This window comes from Rhineura floridana, chromosome 4 (assembly GCF_030035675.1).
Source record: "Rhineura floridana isolate rRhiFlo1 chromosome 4, rRhiFlo1.hap2, whole genome shotgun sequence".
Lineage (NCBI taxonomy): Eukaryota > Metazoa > Chordata > Lepidosauria > Squamata > Rhineuridae > Rhineura > Rhineura floridana.
Window position 1 is genome coordinate 131,268,137 of NC_084483.1, and position 24,116 is coordinate 131,292,252.

The following is a 24,116-nucleotide window of genomic DNA, read 5'->3' on the forward strand; positions in this document are numbered from 1 at the left end:
AGAACCAAGTGTTATTACTCATCTCTGAAAGGGTTCAGCAAGCAGCAAAGAATGCCATTAGTGCCCAGGTTATTGTAACATCCTATTGCAAATTAATGTCACTCAAATAGCATGGTTGGAAAAAATAACTGAAGACATTTATTTGAGCAAATAGGGTATATCACTGTGGAGACTCACAAGTGTCTCCTGTTATTAGAATGGTTGTTTGCAAGATGTTACTCATAATAACAAGCAACTATCAGAGCCACTATAACAGATTCCTCAGTTTCATGTTGCGCTTGAACCCAGGTGTCCCTTGCAACATCCCAGACCCATCTGCTGGTAATCTGAAGGAGAGAAAAGAGCAACGAATTGAACAATTCATTTGATCAAGAATTGATTAGCTTAACAAAACTTAAAAACCAATAGCATGTCATCACATTACACTTTCTTGCAATAGGAGATCCTGCATGAAGGCTGCAGGATCACCTCCAGGACATTACTTCGCATCTCCAGAGTCAAGCCAAGGTAACTTTAATTGTACAAACAATCTTAAATCCTGATCATTGGTTCACAGAATAATTTAACAAAGTGCTCAAAATTCTTACATGAATTTCTTGCCTTCCATATACAATCATTCACCATAATGGGCTTCACATTTAACTGGAAGAACTGATCGACATGTTTAATATGCAATGTATTCCTGACTCTTACCTTCTGCTTTAAACAATTAGCTACAAGGAAGGGCAGTTAACACACTTACTTACTTACTTATACTTACTTTTTTAGGCTTTTTAGCTTAGAAAAATGCAAGGGGGAGACATATGATAGAGGTTTACAGGATGATTAACAGTATAGAGAGGATGGACATGGGTCACATCCACACCATGCATTTAAGGCACATTTAAAACCCAAGGCTTCCCCCAAAGAATCCTGAAAACTGTGATCTATCCCTCAGAGAGCTACAATTAACCATGACTCTTAACTACAGTGCCCAGGATTCTCTGAGGGAAAGCAGTGTGCTTTAAATGTATGGTGTGGATGTGAACATGGAGAAGTGTTTTTTCTACATAGCATCTATGTGGTGGCCCCCAAATTATGAAATGATATCCCTGACGAGGTGTGCCTGGCAGCAACACTGTTATCTTTTTGGCGCCAGGTCAAGACTTTCCTCTTCTCCCAGGCATTTCAACATGTGTTTTTAAATTGTTTTTTTAAAATGTGTTTTTAAATTTGTTTTTAATGTTTTTAATTATTGTAAACTGCCCAGAGAGCTTCGGCTATGGGGCAGTATACAAATGTAATTAATAATAATGGAATTAATGGAATTTATATATAGAGTCACTACCACAAGATGTAGGAATGGCTTTTAAAAAAAGAATAGGAGAAACTCAAGGAGGATACCTGAATAGAGATAATATACAGTGTGTTGCAAAAGTAATCAGGCCCCTGACCAATGCTCTCATATTACTGAATTACAAATGGTACATTGTAATTTCGTTCTGTGTATTTTATTTTGAAACACTGAAACTGTTGGCGAGTGCGTGAATAGGTCATACGTGGTTTGAATTCAAGTGCCGTATAGAACAGGAATAAGACAGGCCAGGCAAGTTTCTTGTAAGAGTCTTTACTAGGCAAAGACATTAGACACAGCTCTCTCCATTGACATTTCTTCCCCCACACTGAGTTCCTGCAAGTTTCCCACCTTATCACACTTCCAGCCAGCCACTGACCTTGATTGTCTGGCACTCTGTTCTCACAGCTTAACCCTTCTGCTTCAGGTTTCTCTCTCTCTGCTAAAAACCTTGTCTGTGAGTCTCACAGCCTGCGTCACTGACCAACAGCCCCCACCTGAGACTTACAGACTACAAAACTTCATGTTACAATTATTACATTTCTACAACATTAACTTTTCATTACAATACGTTTCAGTACATGGTTTGTTTTCTTTTCTTACAGTTTACATTTACATTTTCAGTTCAGTTCAGTTTCTTTATTCTTTATTTACACAAGTTTCACAGATTCATGTTTGTTTGATGATACATTTATATTTCATTCCACAATACAAAACTTCCACATTAGATCCATTGTTTCTTTATCTATTGGTCCTTCTTTTTCCCATTCTACTGGATATTCATCTGTTTCATTATTCTGTTGTGTAACATTAAATGCAAATCTCTGAGGAGGTTGACCTTTCGTTTTTCTCTCTGATTTCCTGACATTATCTATTTCCATTTCTTCCTCACTTTCAATTTTACTTGGACCTGCACCACTGGTACTTGGCATTTCTGTATCTTGTGTTGCCATGTCTTCTCAGTCTTTTAACAGTACGTTTGCCACCGTGTATTAAATCTGTTAATGCAGTTTTTAATGGAATTTGCTGTCCGAAAGGAACATCTGCAGCTTCCTGCTTGCTTTCACTATCTAGGATCACTGTTTGACTGTCTCTCCAAGGTTTATCTATCACCTTTATGCTTTTGCTTAACACTACTTGTTGTTTCTCAGGCAACCAAACTCTATAATATGAATTCTGAAATCCCAAAATGCGTCCTGCCTGAGCTCTTGACTGTTTTGCAACATGTACCCAGCATTTTGCCCCAAAACGTTCTGTGTGTTTCACCCTGGGTTTTCTTCCAGTCAGTTTCTCATAGGGAGACGTGCCTATTGTTCTGTGCATAAGGCGGTTCTGAATATAAACAGTGTACAGAATACATTCACCCCAATAAGATTGATTCATATCAGCATCTGCTAGCATTGCTCTCAATGAATCCTGCAATGACCGGTTCCTCCTCTCTGCCGTTCCGTTGGAGGATGGGCTGAAGGGAGCAGTGAGACTCTGTATTATTCCCTTCTTTTCCAAATATGTTTTAAATGAATTACTGGTAAATTCACCACCTCTATCTGATCTGATATTCTTGATAACAACCCCATGTTGTGTTTCTGTTCTCTGTATGAATGCCTTTAATTTCTCTTCTGCATCACTTTTCTTTTTCAATAACAACACATGTGTAAATCTCGAGGAATCATCCACAATCACTAAATAAAACCTTGCTCCACCTTTTGAGCACTGAAAAGGTCCAGCCAAATCCACATGTATGAGCTGATAGGGTTCAGTAGTCGTGCTTTCACAGCTCTTATTTACTGGATTTACTGTCATTTTTGTTTTATAGCATACCTCACACTCATCCACATGCTCACAGTGTGTTAATTTCAAATCTTGACTATGCTTTGGGGTGTTTTGTATCTTTTGAAAATGTGCGTGTGCTAGTTTTCTGTGCCATTCATGGAAACAATTATCATGTTTATCTTTATTAATACTTATCCATGCACAGGTGGGTTTATCAAGATTGCACTCAACCATAAACATTTGATTCTGTAATTTCCCTTGCATGCATATTTCACCATCTTTTCTCACAAAACATCTATCCCCTTCAAATGTAACTTTGCAACCTATTTGAGCCAATTTTCTCACTGATAGAATGTTATATTTTAAACCAGAAATCAATAATACATCTGTTAAAATAGTTCCCATATTACCCAACTTGAGCGTTCCTCTCGCAGTCGCGTCCTGAGTCGATCCGTCAGCCAGATAAATCTTCTCCTGCGTCGGCTTTGAAGTGTAAAATAAACTAGAGTCTGTGATTAGGCAATTAGACGCTCCACTGTCAAGAAGCCATTTAGAGTTAATTAGTTTATTGTCCTTAGTAACAAAGTTCACGCTTGCTCTCTGACTTTCAAAGTTTCTGTTATTCCTCTTCTTTAAATAATGTCTCTGTATATGACCACGTGATCCACAAAAATAACATATTTTAGTCTCTTCCCTGCTTCTTTGATGTTGTTTCACAGCCACAGTCTCTTTTAATTCTGTTTTCTTATTCTCTTGTCTCCTATTCCACTCTTGTTGAAGTTTCTGTTCCACAAAGTCCAAATTCAGATTCCCATCAGGTTGAGTTTCCAGACTAGATACCAGCACGTCCCATTTTTGATCCAATGAAGATAACAGGAGATAAACCATCTGTAGGTCATTATGATGCACGCCTCTATCTTGCAGCTCAGCATTTAATCTACGAAATTCAGCCAAATGCTCTTCCATAGTCACATCATCTGTAAAACGCATCTGATAAAGTTTCCGTGCTAAACACAGCCTGCTCCCCGCAGTTTGCTGTACATGAGCGGCTTTTAACTTTTCCCACATCTGATTAGCTGTCGGCTCATTACTCACCAGCAACAGTTGTGAATCTGATAGCCCCAGAGTAATAAAAGCCTTCGCTTTCTCGTCTTTCTTCAGCCACGCTGCTGAAGGAGCTGCCGGAGGGGGGTTTTCAACGACATCATTTAAATCCTCTTTAATCAGAACTGCTCTCATCCTCCATTTCCAGCTGGAGTAGTTTACAGCATTCAGTCTCTCCATCGGCATCCCGGAAGATAGATTTACAGCCATGTTGCCCACTCTTACTTGCCTCTTTCTTGCGCTTTGTTTCTCTCTGCACCAACGCCACTTCACCGGCTCTCGAACCCGCTACCACGTATGATAAGCTGGGCCCATAACCCCTGTTGGCGAGTGCGTGAATAGGTCATACGTGGTTTGAATTCAAGTGCCGTATAGAACAGGAATAAGACAGGCCAGGCAAGTTTCTTGTAAGAGTCTTTACTAGGCAAAGACATTAGACACAGCTCTCTCCATTGACATTTCTTCCCCCACACTGAGTTCCTGCAAGTTTCCCACCTTATCACACTTCCAGCCAGCCACTGACCTTGATTGTCTGGCACTCTGTTCTCACAGCTTAACCCTTCTGCTTCAGGTTTCTCTCTCTATGCTAAAAACCTTGTCTGTGAGTCTCACAGCCTGCGTCACTGACCAACAGAAACTCAAACTCAATTATTGTAAGGTGACAATGATTTTATTATGGGAAATGTTTGTAAGAAACATAAAAAACTGAAACATGTTGCTTGCATAAGTATTCAACCCCTGTGCTGTGGAAGCTCCCAGTTTACACAGATGAATGAAATTGCCCCGTGGAGGACACAATTACCTTACCATTGGCCTCCACCTGTGAACCATTAAAGATGCTGTCACATTGTCAGAATAAAAACCCCACTGTTGGAGGATCATTGATCAGGCTGTGGATCTGAAGGAAAATGAAGACCAAAGAGCATTCTACAGAAGTGAGAAATAATGTAAAACAAATGCATAGATTAGGAAAAGGGTACAAAATAATATCCAAGCGTTTGCCAGAAAGCATGAGAGTGCCCCACCTGCAATGTGGGAAAAGGTTTTGTGTCAGATGAGACCAAGATAGAGCTTTCTGGCCAAAACTCAAAGCACTATGCATGGCACAAACCTAACACTTCCCATGCCTCAAGACACACCATCCCTACAGTGAAGTACGATGGTGGCAGCATCATGCTGTGGGGATGCTTCTCATCAGCAGGAACTGGGCATCTTGTTAAAATTGAAGGAAGAATGGATGGAGCAAAATACAGGGAAATACTGCAAGAGAACCTGCTTCAATCTACTAAAAAACTGAAGCTTGGGAGGAAATTCACTTTTCAGCAAGACAATGATCCCAAGCACAAGGCCAAAGCAACACTGGAGTGGCTCAGGAACAAAAAGGTGAATGTCCTACAGTGGCCCAGTCAAAGTCTTGATCTCAATCCCATTGAGAATCTGTGGCACTCTTTGAAAATTGCTGTCCACAAGCGACGTCCAACCATCCTGAACAACCTGGAGTGAATCTGCCAAGAAGAATGGGCCAAAATCCCTCCAACACTGTGTGCAAAGCTGGTACATACCTACCCCAAAAGACTTAACACTTGTTATTGCAGTGAAAGGTGGCTCTACCAAATATTAATGTGTGTGGGTTGAATACTTATGCAAGCAACATGTTTCAGTTTTCTATGTTTCTTACCAACATTTCCCAACATAAAACCAATGTCCCCTTACAATAATTGATTTTGAGTTTCAGTACTTCAAAATAAAGTATCATACAGAATGAAATTACAATGTACCATTTGTAATTCAGTAATATGAGAGTATTGGTCAAGGGTCTGATTACTTTTGCAAGGCACTGTATGTAAACAGACAATGTGTCTCTTATCAAATGGTAAGAACAAGCAGTAGGGACTGGCCACCATTGGCATGTTCAGCTATCAGATGTATCTCTCAGCTCCTGTTAGAAACAAAATGCTTGGCTGGGTGAACTTAGTTTGAACCTGTTATGCTATAGTTGCACGGTGGGCTCTCATTTGAGAAGCACTATTCTACACAACTACAATGGAAGGGAATGAAGGATTTCTTAAGCAGTTTTTTTTGCAAACAGAGTATTTGTTTACTCACATGTATTGACTGACCAGTCTTTTCCACAAGAAATACTTGGACTATATATTTGTAACGATCATAGGCCAGATCCTTGACAGCTGCTAATACATCTTCTGTGAGGCCTGCACATATCATGGAGCCATTCGTACCATTATACTTAAAATCTTGAAGTTTGTTCTAACAAGAATTAAACAGAGTTGCCAATAAACATATAAAATACATCTCTGTCGAAGTTTGACACTCGTTTTAATATTTAAGAATGGTTTTATAATGATAGTCCTACTGTTAATGAATCCTCTGTCAATTATGTAATATTCATTAATGGAACATCAAAGATTATATCCTCCCACTCCACTAAGCAAAGTCTATTGCCCAATTTGGGGCTTCGTTCATTGGAAAACTTCTACATTTTTGCAACCACAGTCTTGAATACTTTTCATTTTGTTCAGTCAGTGAACTTATCTCAAGCAGAGTGTTTTTGCTAGAAGCTACTGACCTTTATTTTAAGGGGTAAAGCCCAGTGCAATGAAAATGCTTAGCAAACATAGTTTTGTGGGATTTTCTTATTGGCACTACAAATAAAAATTGGTTTTATACCACTTTAGTTTTGGAGATGATATGCCTCCCAAAATTCTGGGAATTGTAGTTTGTTGAAAGTGCTGAGAATTATCTTTAAAGACCTCTAGGTCTTCCACACAGAACTTACAACTCCTATTATTTCTAGGAAGAAAAATGATTATTAAACTCATACTAGCGGGATCTGCAACAAAATGTTGCCATGTAGAGTGCTCCTGTTCAAGGCCATTAGCCACGACCTCCATCCTCCACAATGCTCCATTCCATCCCCCTCCCAAACAAAAATAAGTCAGGTAGTATTCCATCGTCACTGAGCATGCTTAATGGTTTTCCCCCAATTTTTTTTTCAAACTGATACCTCCCTTTTGGGGTGGATGGTGCTATTTCAGCTACTTAAGGAGTGGCATGCAGAGAATTGTGATATGGTAAGGGTTAGGGATGGAAATATCTGTCCATTTTGGTTCTCTGTTTCTCATTGTTCCAATCTTAAATTCAGTTTTCCACATTTCTGCAGCAATTTGTTTTTTTTAAAAATCCTCATGAAAATTCTCCCCCATTTTAGTGCATATTTCTGCCAATAAACACACTTTTGTAGGCCATTTTGATTAATGTACGTATTTTTGCAAGCCATTTCTCATCATATAATGCATTTTTGCATATTATTTTCACTCATGTATTTATTTTTATGCACGCTTTCCTGTAGCATATGCATTTTTGAAAACATTATTTGGTGAACTGCATTGCGAACTTCGAATAAGTGTGAATTTCAAAGGATGGCTGTAATTAGTTCTCATATTGTTCTGGAAAGTGCAAATTTTATAGATTCAGCTTGTAATGCTAATTGAATTGAAATTCTCGCTCATCCCTAGTGAGGATAACCTATAATTGGTGAATGATTATAACACGCACACACATAAACCTATTTCTGATGTTCCCCTTTGGAAGGGTGGGCATGATTTGGTTAAAACTAGAGTGAGTCCAGAAGTGGTGTTTGTGAATTTAATTAAGGATACGCTACCTTTCCCCTTATAACTTGAGCACTGGCTGCAATCTTATGTAAACTTACCTAGAAGTGAGCCCCACTAAACAGAACGGAACTTAGTTTTGAGTAAAAAAATAAAAAATCATAAACTCATCTGTAGTGCAATCTTAACAAGGGTATGGAACTTTTGGCCCTCCAGATGTTGCTGAACTACACTTCATATCATGTCTGACCATTCCAACATCATTAGGAGGCCCAGGTCCTCCCTCCTTGATTTATAATATAAAAATGCATTTCATGATGAAAGTAATGCAAATATTCTCAGTATGATTCTCAGTATGAGGGTTGTACATAAGTCAAAAGACAATTTGAATTGCCTCTTAAAATCATAACACATATTATCTTATAAATAAAATATGAGAATTATCCTTTTATTATAGTAAACAATAATCTATCAAACTAGAGTTTATATGAATTACATACTACATTTTTAGGTCCTGGGCAGCTACTACTAGTAGTGAGTTTTTATGTTGCATATAAAGTTTAGAGATTTGGCGGATCAATAACAATTCTTACTCTACCTTTAAGACCTCTTCAGCTCTCTTCCTTACTTCATGAGCCTCACATTTTCTATAGGGTTCCATTCTGTATGTGTTGGCATACTTTGGTCTTGCAAAACTAGTCTTGAATGCCAAGAGCTCATTTCTTGTAAAATCTGTGATAGACTCCTCATCTCCTGGTTCATACCCTGGAAGATCATGGCTTGAAACTCTGTGTCTACCAGTCTGTGAAGGCTGGAAACCCCAATCATTTTAGGATTCTTTTATCACATTTTCATGTTTCATAATTGCAAAAAAATTATAAACACTTTCAAATAATAATGCAAGATGACAAAATTTTCCATTTGGCAATGATTATCAACCCTTAACTTCTTGGCAAAAGTTTATCTTGAAGCTACTTATCCTTAGCTTTTATGGGATGCTTTGTTTGTAGTGTGCAGAGGTGAACTTAGACCTAAGAGATGCAGGTTCAAATCGCCATCCTGGCGTGACATCCACTGGGTAGCCTTGGGCACTATCTCTCACCATAACCTACAGTACCTCACAGAATTGCTGTGAGAATAAAATAGAGGAATAGAATTTTTCTACCCTAAACTCCTTGGAGGAGGGTGAAAATGAAATTAATGACCTCTATTCCAAGCTTTTAGTCTTTTCTGGAAGTTTGGCTCAGACTGGAGACAGTTGTTAACAGAGTTGATAGGATTACTGTGAAGTCACTATTGCAGAAGTTCTCTCTCTCTCTCTCTCTCTCTCTCACACACACTCACTCACTCATTCACTTATGTCCTTAATGGCTATGGCCAAAAAGGTTTTTCTTGTAGAGCTCCAAAAACCTGCAAAATCTCCTTGACCAGCAAAGTCAACAACAACAAAACAAGAAAAAAATACATGACTGGCAGCAATGACTATCACATGCCCTTCACCTTTCTTTACACTTTCTCTGGCCTGTTAACATGAGAAGAGCCTGCACGACCAGGCCAAAGATCCATCAGGTCCAGCATCCCATGGTACTTCTGAAAAGCTTACAAGCAGATACAAAGACAATAACCCTCTGCCATTATTGCTCCCCAGCAACTGGTGTTCTAGCGGCATACTGCTTCTTTACTTGGAGGTTCAGATTGGCTCCAATCAGAGGGAAAGGGCACTGAAGACGTGGGACGCTGGTTCCCAAAAAATAAGGGTCCGAAGACCTGCTGGGACCCTGGACGACTACACCCCTGCCTACCAGATCATATCGCGTTTTCAGGGTGCATACACATTTCGGAATAAACGCACACTTTTGAGTTTTTTCTTATGCCAAGTGTGTGGTCTTCTACTTCTCTCTGCCCCCTCCCCACGAGACGACTAAGAGAATACGTTTTCCCTGTTCCTGCGCTCCGTTGCATGCAAAAGGGCTACGACGACCCGGAAAGCCCCGCAAAAAGAACTACTCGCAGCTTCTCATTACCACGTTCTGGGCTCGACATGCTGCAGCACTCGTCACGCTGAAGCACGCTCCGGACGAGGGATTAAGTTTGCAAAAGGGGAGCATTTTTGTGTTTGCACTTTTTATGTATCGCATCCCTTTCCAGATTAAATAGGGGGGGTCATATTGGCTGACATTTTGATGCCAATGAGGTCGTGTAGAAGTTGCAAAATAAAGAAAATGCAAGCAATGAGAAGCACCGACTTCCTAATAATAATCCCTCCGAAACGCCTCAGACAGTACAGGAAAAATCAAGGATGAAGAAATGAAGTATAGTCCCGCCCTCAAGCTCATGGGGGAGCGGCGCGCAGGCGCATATGTGACCGCCGTGCTAGCATCCACTTACCCGACCCATCAGGTCCTTGTCAAAAAAGCTGTGTTTCCTGGATCCCCCCGAGTGGTGAGAAGGGGTTCCACTCAGCCTTTTCTTGCCTTTCTCCATGGCGGACTCTCTTGACTAGGCAGCCGTTGCTACTTCGGGAGCAATCGACCAACCGCCTTGACAAGACGAGCGTTTATCAAAGGATTTCGCTTCCTGGGACAACGTCATCAACCGCGATAGAAGCCATCTGGGGATTGAAGGGGGCTGAAAGGAGTGGAGGTAAATGTGTATAGGGGCAGAAAGTTGAAGAGAGTCATCCCCCCCCCCCGCGTGCTTGGCTGTTGACTCGACTTGGCATTCTCATTTTTTTTCCTTGAGGGTGGGGCGAAGGCGCAACGTGATCGCACGCTGAGCGCTGGGGTTTTTTGGGGGGGCGGTAATTTAACTAGCGTTACCTTCGCTGCAACCTGTAGTGTTTTATGTGAGAAGGCGGAGTCTGGAAACACAAAATAACTATTGACAGAAAGTAACGGAGATAGGTGCTCCAGCAGCATTTTACATAATTATTGCATAACCCTGATCGTTGTTCGAAAGTGCAAGTATATCCATGATCTCGATAATTAACTGTTAGGGTCACGCAAATAATTTCACAGATAAGGATTGCAATTGTAAAAAAATACAAATTGTGTATTTTGTCCATCATGTTGGATGGAACTATACCTTAGAAATGTACTGACACTGCAACCTTGCTTGAAAAAATCATTATTGGTTTTGAATCAGTAGTTATTGCTTCTCTTATTCTTTTGGCTCTTTGTACTGTGATTACATTGTGTGTTAGCCACTCTGCAGGGAGCATTTTTAACATATATTTTTAACACTAATGTTATGCAATGCATAGTAATTAGGGGTCTGTTTAAGTGAGTGCTATAGTAGTTACATTATTTTATACTGTTCATTATATTTCATTTCAGATGTTGCTAAGTGACCCTGTCTCTACATGCCTTTCCTCTCCAGTGCACTACATGGTTTGTGAAGCTGGATTTGAGATAAAGGCAAACCATGCTCCTAGTAGCATTGTATCTGAGAATGGTGAGATATATTGGAAAACAATTGCAGAACATGTACAATATGGAGAACCAGGTTTGTGTTTGTTAAAATGGTATGTGCATTGGTTGGCTAAAATTGCAATTCTTAAGTGTGTCCAGAGGATTGCGCTGCAGATCATATCTTATCTACATCTTTTCAGGCAGTCATCTTTGTCTAATTTAATAAAATTAATTGTAAATATATGGAAATATTATATGTCCTTCTTTTACACAGATGCTGCTTTAGAAAGAGTGATGTGTTTACAATCCTTCACTGTTTTAGCGGGAAATACTTCTTTTGGGGCATGATGTCTATACTTTATAAGAACATGAGCTTATTGATTTTTTGTTTGAGTAAGCACTGCTTTCTTCTTTTTAAGATCAAACCGTGGATTATGTAGAAAGTGTGAGATCTTTAGGACCATTATGTGAATCTGTTCACATGCATTTGCAATCCCTTACCATGGAGCAATTTGAAGACCAGTTTGGGATGTGGTTTCAGTGGACAAACTCTTCTGAGGTATGAAAATAATTTGGTCTGAACAGAAAGTGGCAGTGGTAAAGAACTGGATCCATGTTCAGAATATTGTAACATTCTCATTGTACAATGTACGTGGTGTTTTGCAGAGTAACAAGTAACAACAACAAAAGCCTTTAGAAAGCACCCGCAAATCCTCTCAAGTGGTTTTATTTATTTATTTATTTATTTGGTTGCATTTATATACCGCCCTTAGCAAATAGCTCTCAGGGCGATAAACAGCATAGGGTAAAATACATATATGGCAATAATAAAATCACAAAAACATATATGACATAAAAACAAATACAGTTAAACAGAAAATAAAAATAAAGACTTAGTATACAAGATTAAAAAGCTAAAAAGATTAGAGTGATTAAAATGCCTGGGAGCATAAAAAGGTCTTTACCTGGCGCCGAAAAGATAATAGTGTAGGCGCCAGGCGTACCTCTTCGGGGAGGCTATTCCACAACTTGGGGGCCACCACAGAAAAGGCCCTAGATCTAGTAACCACCCTCCGGGCTTCACAATGAGTTGGTACCCGGAGGAGGGCCTTCGATGACGAACAAAGCGAACGGGTAGGTTCATAGTGGGAGAGGCGTTCCACCAGGTATTGCGGTCCCACGCCATGTAAGGCTTTATAGGTCATAACCAACACCTTGAATCTCGCCCGGAAGCAAATAGGTAGCCAGTGCAGGCGAACCAGAACAGGAGTTATATGCGAAGACCGACTGGTCCTCGTCAATAATCTAGCTGCCGCATTCTGCACTAGCTGAAGCTTCCGAACTGTCTTCAAGGGCAGCCCAATGTAGAGTGCATTACAGTAATCCAATCTCAAAGTTACCAGAGCATGGACAACTGAGGCGAGGTCGTCGCCGTCCAGATAGGGGCATAGTTGGGCTACCAAACGGAGATGGTAAAACGCATTCCATGCCACCGAGGCCACTTGAGCCTCAAGAGACAAGGAAGGGTCAAAAAGAACCCCCAGACTACGGACCTGTTCTTTCAGGGGGAGTGTAACCCCATCCAGAACAGGATGCACATCCACCATCTGAGCGGGGAAGGCGTTCACCAACAGTGTCTCAGTCTTGTCTGGATTGAGTCTCAGTTTATTAGCTCTCATCCAGTCCATTATCGCGGTCAGGCAACGGTTCAGCACATCAACAGCCTCACCTGAAGAAGATGAAAAGGAGAAATAGAGTTGCGTGTCATCAGCATACTGATGACAATGCACTCCAAAACTCCTGATGACCGCACCCAGAGGCTGCATGTAGATGTTAAAAAGCATGGGGGACAAAAACCATGAGGGACTCCACAATGGAGAGTCCAGGGTGTCGAGTAATGTTCCCCAAGCACTACCTTCTGGCGACGATCTGCGAAGTAGGAGTGGAACCACTGCCAAGCAGTACCCCCAACTCCCAACTCCGTGAGTCTCCCCAGAAGAATACCATGGTGGATGGTATCAAACGCCGCTGAGAGATCAAGGAGAATCAACAAAGTCACACTCCCCCTGTTCCTCTCCCGACAAAGGTCATCATACAGGGCGACCAAGGCTGTTGCAGTGCCAAAACCGGGCCTAAAACCGGATTGGAACGGATCCAGATAAACGGTTTCATCCAAGAGCACCTGGAGTTGGCTAGCAACCACCCGCTCCAAAACCTTGCCCAAAAAGGGGACATTCGCCATCGGTCTGTAGTTGTTCAAATTATCCGGGTCCAGGGAAGGTTTCTTTAATAGAGGTCTCACTATTGCCTTCTTGAGGCTACTTGGGACTACTCCCTCTCTCAAGGAGGCATTAACCACTTCCCTGGCCCAGCCGGTGGTTCTAGCCCTGCTAGCTTTCACTAGCCAAAATGGGCAAGGATCCAGAACAGACGTGGTTGCCCGGACCATTCCAAGCACCTTGTCCACTTCCTCGAGCTGCACCAACTGAAACTCATCCTATAATAAAGAACAAGGCCGTGTTCCGGACAATTCACTGGATTCATCTGTCACAACATCAGAGTCTAAGTCCCTACGAATGCAAGCAATCTTGCTTTGAAAGTGCCCAGCAATTTCGTTGCAGCGGGCTTCAGATGTTTCCATAGTATCGGGCGGGCCAGAATGTAAAAGCCCCCGCACAACTTTAAAAAGCTCCGCTGGGCGGCATAAAGATGACCTAATAGAGGCAGCGAAGTAAAGTTTTTTCGCTGTCCTTACCGCTTTCATGTACAACTTATTGGTGGCACTTACCAAAGCATGGTTACAATCGTTGGGAGTTCGCCTCCATCTGCACTCCAGCCTCCTCCTCTCTTGTTTCATCACTCTCAGCTCCGGGGTATACCACGGAGCTGTATGAGCTCTACATCGGAGGGGGCGCGCAGGAGCGATCGTGTCAACAGCCCGAGTCATCTCCATATTCCACAGTGCGACCAGGGCCTCGACAGGAGCACCAGTCTTATCAGCCGGAAAATCTCCCAGAGCCCTCTGAAAACCAAGAGGATCCATCAGACTGCGGGAGCGGACCAACCTAATAGGTCCTCCACCTTTGCAGAGGGGAAGAGCTACTGTAAGCCTAAATCTCAACAAGCGGTGATCTGTCCATGACAATGGGGTAGATGAAAAACATCCCACCTCCAGATCACCATCTCCGTGACCAGTGGCGAAGATCAAATCAAGAGTATGTCCCAACACATGCGTTGGGCCAGTAGAAAATTGAGACAGCCCCATTGTTGTCATGGAGGCAATGAAGTCCTGAGCTGCACCAGATAAGACAGCCTCGGCATGGACATTGAAATCCCCCAGTACCAAAAGTCTAGGGGACTGTTGTTATTCACACAGTGTTCAGGGGTGGGGAATCTCAGACCTGAGGACCAAATGCAGCCCTCTGGGCCACTCTAGTCCTCAAGACTTTATATAGGCCATGCCCCTCACTGGACCTGCTCCACGCTCTCCTTGAGTACTTCTGCCTAGCTGGAAGTGTCCTTGAACTACGATAATGCCTCTTGCCTGAATGGAGAGAGGGGTGTGTGGGCTGGTCCCACCCACTATTGGCATGCAGCCCATGAAAAGTTGCTCCAAAGGGAATGAAGTTCTTAGGCTGAAAATGGTTCCCCACCCCTGATGTAGTTTAACCCTAAATTTCAGCAATGGGGAAGACAACCAAGAGAGGGGGGAAGAAAGGTAGAGGTATTGGTAATGAAGGTTGGATTTTGAATCTATTGTCTTATCTGGACAGCTTGAATGCGAGTCAACATATTGGGCACTTCAAGACTGTGACTATTTTTTGAGTGGGATTCAATCATGTACTAAAAAAATTCAGGTTGCTTAATTATAGTTGATTTGGGTGGTCTTGTACACCAAACCAGCTTTCCTCAAAGACTGGACTTTTTGCAATAAAGGAAAGTGACAGGAAACTGCACTGAAAAGTGTGGAACAACACTTGCGTTGATTCAGTGTCCTCTAACCTCCCTGCAAACAAATTGGAATGAATGCTGATTAACTAATCCACATTGTCTAATCTTCCTGCTAACAGATCATGATGAATGCTTGATAAACAGATAATCTGGAAGCAGGGCCGGTTCTAAAGGGCGGCCAGGTGGGACACTGGCCCGAGGGCCCCTGGAGCTACAGAGGGCCCTGCGCTCTCCTTCCACGATCAGCAGAAGCATCCACGGATCGCCATCCCCTGCTGTCCCCCCTATCTTGGCTGATGGCACGCATGCGTGCGTTGCTGCCATCAACAAAGATGGCGGCAGAGGCTTCAGCCCCTTAGGGAAACCTCGGCCGCCATCTTGATTGATGGCAAACCTGTGCGCGTCGCAAAAAACAACGGAAAGGTAGGTGAAGCGGGGGGATGATGGGCAGCGTGGAAGCTCCTGTCTTGCAGTCCATGGATGCTTAAGTTCCACGGATCGTGGTGGGGGAGTGGAGGGGCCCAGGGCTGGCTGGTACCCAAGGGCTTCAGCATGCCTGGAGCCGGCCCTGTCTGGAAGCATCCCATTGTAGATGTGCAATGCACAGGGGTCATTGAAGACTCTTGGTTGGCTACACTTTGGGGAAGGAAAGCATGGGTGCGCCATTAAAACATGAGTACTTCCTACACAAACATTCTGTACTTGAGACAGCCATTTTTGAGAATACAGTGGTACATATCTGCCTTAACAATGCTGTGATGTTTCCCAAACTTCTCAGAGCTCAGGCATACAGAGAAAGGTTTGCTTTTAGAGTACATTATATCATTACTTGATAAAACCCACTTTGTGTGTGGGGGGGTGTAGTTCAATTACATCTCTGCATTGGGAGTGATTGCTTGTATTGTTCAGTTGACCCTTTTGTCACTGATGTAGCAGAGGGAGAACATGGGAGTGCATGTTCTGGGGCTTTTTTTAGAGTAGGAGCAATAATGTCATCTGCTGGAGCACCACGGTAATGGATAGACCCTCCTTGCTGTGACAAGTGAATGAGGTGATAACAAGGCTTTCAAGTTTGTTTGTGACAGATGAGCATAGAGGAAGTCAGAGATTGAGGGAAGTAATCAAGCAGAGGCTGGATGCTTCTTTCCTTTTCTCTGATGAGGTTCCCTTTTACATTGGCAGGTTAAACGTTAACACGTTCCTTCAAGATTGTTTGCATTTCTGTTTAAAGCTAGAGGTTACATTTCATCTAGCTGAAGATCTTTTGTTAAAGCTTAGTGTGTCTTACAAGGTGAACATACACTGTCAGAAATAAGCACCACTGAGTTCAATACAGCTTACTCCTAGGAAACTGCATAGGATTGCAGTCATGCTTGATCCTAATAAGTTGGTTATTATGCTGTGTACTGCTCCTCTTTGTGTGTGTGTATGTGTGGGGGAAATGGTTCAACCCAGCTGCCTGCATTTTTGGACTCTCTTTTAGTGCATCACCATAGTGGCTGACCTACAAAGCTCCTGCACTTCAACATTTACCGCTACTCTGCTTGTTGTGGAGATATTTTAGAATTATCCATCCTGGTGGAACTGATTAGGAGGCAAGACCAGCAATTTGTGCACAGAGATGGCAGTTGTCCTGCTCTGTGTGTGCACAAGTTTGGAAAATACTTGTATAGTGTGTGGTTTGACTTGCTTGCTTGAGCCATCAGTTGCAATTTGATCTGCAGACACCTCTCTGCAGCACTCACATTCTCTGGTTGCTGCACATTTTTGCCTGGATTGTGTAGGTTGATTTTACGGAAAGAGCTGTACCTAGTGGTAAACTGTTGGACTAGATGACCTTTTGGTCCATTCCAGCTCCGTGGCTTACTGGTTTTTTTATTTATTATTTATTTATTTATTTGATTTATTATTTGATTTATATCCTGCCCTTCCTCCCAGCAGGAGCCCAGAGCGGCAATTTATAAGGCACTAGGTATAAGTACTGAGATACTTGGGTATCAAAACACTTTTACCAACCTGCCAGAGCATAATTACATTCAGTGCCTCGGGTCACATCCTGACTGTCAGTAGTTTGCTGGAAGGATTCAAACAAAATACCAAGCAGAAATTTACATTTGTGCAATTGACGTGGATTAAGAGGATTAAAGCGCTCTGCCACCTCGGCACTAAATCCATTCTCTTTTCTTTTTCAATGGCCTTTTTGTAATTCAGATAGTCATAGGGAAAGACTCTGAAAAGTATGGGATGAGTGAATGATGAACAGGAAGGCATATAATTTATTTGTTTATTAAATTTTCATCATGCCCCCCCTCAAAGGAGTCCGGGGTGGCATAGCAAACATCGAAAAGTATAAATAATTTTAAATAAAATACAAACATATGTAAAAACAATTTTAAAACTAGCAAAAACAATTTTAAAAATAATCTAAAAACATCTAAAAGCAATCATGTAACTGTTATAGTTACAGTTACAGTTCACAAGCTAATTAGGATAAACACTCATCTCACCATAAACAAATCAGAACAAATGCTCAATAAAGGCCAGGTGTAGGCTAACCTCTCTGTAAGCTTTGTGCAAACAAATTTGAATGAATGCTGATTAAACAGGTCACCTGGAGGGGTCGTCAGTAAGAACAAAGTACAGGGATTCTGCTGGCTACAGCAAGTGTAAAAGGAGTGCAGGTGAGATGACTGATGGGGTGGGGGGGACAGACAGGAGAAGTCAAGCAGCCACTGCATTGACTCCTGCAGCCATCTCACTTCTGTAGAGAAACACAACCTCTGCAGGTTGCAGCCTGGTAGTCCAACTCATGAACTGTATAGATTAAACAAGGATGTAATAAATATGTCTTCACGGAGAGGGAAGAGTCTTTCATAATACATGAAACGGTAATAAAGGAATGCTTGTGAATCTTTGTTAACCAAAATTGCATTTGTATGTTTATTCAGCTGTTCTGTTCTCTCACTATAAATGCATTGGGGAAAGTGGCACATGGCTACCCTTGATTTTTCCTGTCTCTCAACCTGCAGGTATTTCTTGAAATGTTTGATGCTATAAAGAGTCTGCATGCTGCAGCGATTTCATTCAGCTTAATGAAGCTTACGGCATGTTTGGAACGAGCCTTGGGTGATGTAAGTGCTGGAATCTTGGACTCTGCCAAGCTTTAGGTTAATAAGGAAGCAGCCGAAAAAAGCAGTGTTTCAATTCCCCTTCTTCTCAGGAGGTTGCAGGTTGACTAAAATTATCATCTGGTTTCCATATTTAGAGGTTGTGAGCGATTTGGTTACAAAAGTTTACTATGGCGTCCTTTGCGTTGTCCCTAAACCATAGTTAAACTAAACAATAGTTAAATGTGAATGTTGCTGTTCCGGTGTACGCTGCTGAAATCGCAGGTGCTTTGTTCCTCCCCTGCTCCTGCCATTCTGCTGGGAGCCAAGTCATGGTCTGGCTTAGCATTGTATCTAAACCTGGGCTTATGCTTTGTTTCTTTCCAAACAAACCACGAGCTGTAAACCAAGAACAGTCAGCTCACAGCAGGAGTGAGGGAGGAGCAAAGCAGCTGCAATTTCATGCACCTTCACATTTCAATCCATAGTTTAGTTTAACTATGGCTTTTAAGTGACATGCAGACCAGAACTATAGGAATGCATGTAGTAAGAACCAAGGGTGAGGAGGGCTGTGACGTCCTCCCCCAGCACCACCTGTGAAGCTCTCACTTGTGGCTACCAGCAGGCAGGAACATCAGGTTTTCTTCTTACCCTTTACAGCTCTAGCACAGATTTCAACAAATCCCACTGCTAGGCAGCACCACCAGTCACTTTCTGTAACCAAAACTCCCAGAGACTTTGCCTAAGTCTCTCTATAGCTTGTTACTTTGTGACTGTGTGCCTGTGCTGTTCCCAATCCCCTTGTATCTATATTTAAAGCATACAACTCTGGGTTGCTCTGGATACTTGACTTGTTACAATATCTCCCTTCACTGCTGCCACCATTAGATACAGTTTCTGTTCAGCCTTGGTAATTACCTTGCCCTCCCTTCTGGTCTGTATATTCCCCAGCCAAGGATCAGGCCTTTGGTAAACCAAATAAGTATTTATTTAATATAAGAAATAACAAGATTACTTAAGGAATGTTTCACAAGCGTATGGTTTCATCTATATTCTGTTAGGTACTTGACTTCTTACTAATTGCCTCAAAACTCCGACTCACTCTCAATAACCCCACCTCCAAACACCTTCTAAACACCACCTCAACCTCCACCCCTCAATTCACCACCTCCCCGATTTAACTGTCATTCTTCCATTTATACTCCCAGCCATTCAAACACTCAGCCAATCATCCAGCATTCTACTGCTCATGTACTCCCCCCTCCTCTTTCACTCCACTTACCATATGTCTTCTATATAAACAGCGCTTACCATATTTACAATATAAGCAGGAACATCACAAGGGCCTCCCACCAAGTTGCATGCGCAGCGCTGTGCCTGTCAGTAGGACAGTAACTGAGGCCCTTTCCTTCTCCCGCTGGTGCATACAGATTGCACTGTGTCTTCCAGGAGGAAGAATTTGTGAGCCCTGAGCAGTAGTGCCATAAGGAGAAGGAAGAGCAATTGGGAAGCTGGATCCTCAGTCAGCAGCATGGGAGGAGGGAATATGCCAGGTCAGCCTTTTCTTCCCTGTCCCTCTTTTGCCACACTGAAGTAGAAGCTATTACTGCTGCGTGGGAAGAAAGGAAATGAGGTTGAGCAAAGGGAGGAGATGGCTTAGCCTTTCACTTCTCTTCCTCCCCATGCCCTTTGCTCACCCATGTGCGGAGCCTCAATGAACAGAAGAGAACAGATTGCGTCCCAAATATTCTGATAATTAAAAACCAACTCACCTAAAGCAGCCCTTCTCATACATTTTAGTGTTAGAATAATCTTGCTGCACTAAAAGTTGTCTCTTCTTACGTTCCTGTACTTCCAAAGCAGCTAGATGTTTCTTCCTGTGCAGATACATTATTCTCTCCTATGTTTAGGAAAATGACTCTTTTGGTTCAGTATTTTCCCTCGTAGTGTCCTCTAAGCAGAAGTGGCCATTGTTGTTTTTGTGTTGACCCTGAAAATTTGATGGAATAAAATGATGTTGTGCTGCGTTGTTAAACTTATTCACCAATAGTAAAGGGTTTGGACATTTGTGTGAAATAGGATTCAGAAAAAAGCCAGCTCTTTAATGCTTATAGAAAATCCCTGGGTGCAAAATTTCAATTTCAGCAGGACATGGGAAACTAAAGGCGGTGATCACTGGTTTGCAGAGTTCGTTTTTAATTATTCTGCTGGGGAACTACATAACCCATCTGTGGAAAATCCCTAACCAAACACTATTTAGCAGACCATTGTGGTTTTGTATGACTAATTGTTGCTCCTTATTCATTTCTGCTCCACACAGATTGTGAGCTGAGCAATTGCCACCTAGCATCACAATTGTATGCGTGCTTACTTAGGAGTAAGTTCCACCCATTTTAATAGGATTTACTCCACAATAAGTTGGATTGCATTGTATGCTTCTTTGGCAGGAGCATCAAATATACTTTCTTCATTCTTTGATGCCTAAAAATCTTGGACTGGTGCTAAAGACTCTTAAGTTGGATGTGTAGCTTCTTTCCTGGAGATAAGATTAAATTCAGAGCTTGGAAAAGTTACTTTTTAAAACTACAACTCCCATCAGCCCCAGCCAGCATGTCCACTGGATTGGGCTGATGGGAGTTGTAGTTCAAAAAAGTCACCTTTCCAAGCTCTGATTAAATTTTACATAGGAATCTGTCTTTATATCAAACCAGGCCCTTGAGCCATCTAGCTCAGTACTGTGTGGCCTTCCTGGCAGTGGCTCTTCCACATTTCAGGCAGGGAACATCCTCAGCGCTACCTGGAAATGCCAGGGTCTGACTGTTTTCCTTTATTTCCTTTAGTTTGAAATGTCTTTTTTGTTCAAAACAGTAAAGTTTTTGTATGCTGCTTTTCACAAGTAAATTGGTTTTGTGGAAAGTTATGAGAGGGGGGAAATTACCTTGTTTTGATTTGTAGGTATTCTTATTAATTGGCAAAGACTGTCCTTTTCTTCTGCGAGACTTGCTGGCGTCTCAGGAACTTGCCACAATCTTTGGGCAGTCAGTGGTGAGTGTCTGGGTTTTGACATTGGTATGGCATTTATTTTATTTATAAACCTTTTGTTTCTACCCAGTTGAGTTTTCAAAACAGCAGTGTCACTGGGGTTTAAATTACTATTAAATGCACAGGGGACCAAACGTGTTGTGAATGGGCTTGGTAGCTAACCGTTGTTTCTAGCAGCCTGTGAAGCTTGGCTTTTGTGCCTTATGCCCAGCGAGGAGGTTTTAGAGGGCAGGAGCTGTTGGCTGTAATGAGCTGCAAGCCCAGCAAGTAGTGGTGGTTACCTAGCAGCAGAGCAGTGCTATGATGGGCCAGGAGTCCAGTTCATTACAGGCCTGTCACTGCCATATAAGCCCAGAGACAAGAGGAGGATCAGGGGCTCCCCCACCCCATCATGCTGGTAAGCAGAAGGGAGCAAATGCAGGGGGGCGGGAAGCCTGGCAGCTGCAGCAGTGCCACCACTTGGAGGCCAAAGTGATGGCACCCAGTGGGTCCATTTGACACAGTTGGCACTGTGGTGGGAAGTGTACCAAGGGTAGCCTGCCCAAGCCCCCCCCCCAAATCTGGAGCCTGCCCTGTTTGTGTGTTCAGAGAAGCCCCTTTCATCCAATTCATGGCAATAATGCAATGTGAGAAGTTTAAAGAAATGTTTTCTGAAGTAATTGTCCTTTGTACAAATTAGATGGATGTTCTGAGAGTGTTCATTGGATCTCCAGATGGTCTAAATCTTCGCAATATTTTGTGGCATGGATTTGCATCCCCTCAAGAAATTCCTGTGAAGTAAGGTTGCAAGTTACATTTAGTTGTGTCTTTTTGGGTTGTCTTTTTCTTGCCAGGCGCAGCAGGGATAGGAACACAATTGCACAAGGGATTAGGCTGCTCATATCCCATTGCAAGATATCAGCAGCTTAACTATGAACAGAATTGTAGCCTTGCTCTTTAACTCTGTTTCCCAAATACTATCATTTCAAAATCTTTTAACAGTGTTTTTCTATATATTTCCCATTTTATTGTATGTCCTATTTTCCCTAGATATTCCTCTATGGTGCTTTGTTTGACAGCAGGATTGGGGCACCTGCTGAGGAATTACCTCCTGCAAACTCAGTCTACTTTAGTTCATCGACCTTATGTGTCTTTCACCAACCTGCAAGAGCTGCATATTTTTCCAGGTATGTATGTTATTACAGCCAACCATTTGTAAAGGTTTAATATGATGTATTATGCTTCTCGAACATTTTCTGTTTGTCACAACAATTTCCTCCAGATCCGAAGACTGTATTCTTCATGGAAAACCAGGTTTCTGTGTGCAAATCGTGCGTACTCAGTGTTCAGAAATCTATTGTAAGGAAAAGGCCAGCATGTGTCTGGCACAGCTGTCCAGATTTAAGAAAATGTTTGGCTGTTATCTCTGATCTTAAAAATTTATCCTGTTCTATTCTGCATTTTTAAGGTCTAGTCAAGTAACCATTTAAACTTGGGAACAATCTAAAGCCAGGAATGGACTCATCTGTCAATTTCAGTTTCTTTCAATTTCTTGCTATTCCAGTCTGGAGTTCAGCACTCCACATTTCTGTTTCAGTTTTGCAACTTTTAAAAAAAGTTGTCCTGAAAATTCATCAGCATTTTAATGCGTACTTTTCCTAATACACACTTTTTTGCAGGCTGTTTCCCCTAATATAATGCTTTTTCGTATGACATTTTCACTAATGCATAGGGCTGAAGTATCTATATGACTGGGACATTGGTTGTATCCAGCTCAGAGTAGACCCATTGGAATTAATAGTCCTAAATTAGTCATATCCATTCATTTCAAGGGATGTACTCTGATTATAACTAGTAGTGGATACAACTCGGTAATTTTGCAGCCCTTATGTAACAGAAAAAGCTGCCTAATACTGAGTCAGCCCATTGGTCCATCTAGCTCAGTGTTGTCTGCACTGACTGGCAGCGGCTCTCCAGGGTTTCAGGCAGGGAATCTTTCCCAGCCCTACCTTGAAATGCCAGGGATTGAACCTGGGACTTTCTGCATGCAAAGCAGGTGTTCTATCACTGAGCTAGTGCCATTCCCCAAAGGGCAAACTTAATTTGGGACAAAGTCTCATTGAATTCACAAGGACTAAATAACATGCATAGAATTAGACTGTTAAAGGGGTGGTGGAAATAGTATTTCTGACTGATAATCTGGAAAGGAAGTTTATGAGCTCTCTACCCTACCCCACCCCACTTACCAATAATACACGTGCTTGGAATAATTCTTCTCCACCAGAGGTGACAAAGCTTTACACTCCACCATGCGTTCTTTTCTGTGTTTTGTAGATCTTAATCATGAATTGTTGGCATTGGCTGAAGAATTGGCAATCAAATCAAATATTGTACTAAGACCCATGTTGCCTTTTTGGATGACTGCACTATTATCATTTAGACAATTCAGGTAGCAAAATTTTTCTAGTCTTATTTTAATATATAAAACCAGTTACAACTTTGATTTAATTAGGATCAGCAGCAGCATCTGTTAAATTTGCATAGTTCATTTGCCTGGTTGTTATAGGTTGTCACATTCAAGTAGCCCAGGCAATCAACTGTGACATATAAGAGTTATAACTACTCTACTATAGGAACGTAAGAAGTTGCCTTATACTAATCCGATCACTGGTCCACCTAGTTCAGTATTTTTGACACTGACTAGCAGCGGCTCTCTAGGATTGCAGACAGGAAGCCTTTCTCAGCCCCACCTGGCGATGTCAGAGATTGAACCTGGGACCTTCTGCAT

The 24,116-nt window shown here is 42.0% G+C and overlaps 2 protein-coding genes across 6 annotated transcripts in view; one reads left to right on the forward strand and one right to left on the reverse strand.

Moving 5' to 3' along the window:
• The window catches only part of ERMARD (ER membrane associated RNA degradation), a 38,218-nt gene that overhangs the window by 695 nt on the left and 13,407 nt on the right, over window positions 1-24,116 (forward strand). Inside the window, exons 2-9 of one of the 4 annotated variants that reach the window (XM_061624423.1) lie at window positions 440-507; window positions 11,175-11,343; window positions 11,669-11,808; window positions 18,230-18,331; window positions 21,263-21,352; window positions 22,029-22,126; window positions 22,379-22,515; window positions 23,663-23,777. In XM_061624423.1, the coding sequence (XP_061480407.1) occupies window positions 11,175-11,343; window positions 11,669-11,808; window positions 18,230-18,331; window positions 21,263-21,352; window positions 22,029-22,126; window positions 22,379-22,515; window positions 23,663-23,777 (851 nt within the window). In that variant the 5' untranslated portion in view covers window positions 440-507. Of the gene's footprint in view, window positions 1-439; window positions 508-10,166; window positions 10,483-10,651; window positions 10,743-11,174; window positions 11,344-11,668; window positions 11,809-18,229; window positions 18,332-21,262; window positions 21,353-22,028; window positions 22,127-22,378; window positions 22,516-23,662; window positions 23,778-24,116 lie in introns of those variants that run through there. The other 3 variants (XM_061624422.1, XM_061624425.1, XM_061624424.1) reach the window with 3 other exon arrangements.
• Window positions 116-10,539, reverse strand: DYNLT2 (dynein light chain Tctex-type 2). 2 transcript variants are annotated; one of them, XM_061624433.1, is made up of 4 exons: window positions 10,228-10,539; window positions 8,438-8,650; window positions 6,317-6,475; window positions 116-326 (listed from the first exon to the last, which is right to left on the reverse strand). In XM_061624433.1, the coding sequence occupies exons 1-4, from the start codon at window positions 10,321-10,323 to the stop codon at window positions 216-218; spliced, it is 579 nt and encodes a 192-aa protein (XP_061480417.1). In that variant the 5' UTR covers window positions 10,324-10,539; the 3' UTR covers window positions 116-215. The 2 variants fall into 2 exon arrangements, with proteins under 2 accessions (XP_061480417.1, XP_061480416.1); XM_061624432.1 differs by lacking the exon at window positions 10,228-10,539 and adding an exon at window positions 9,864-10,176.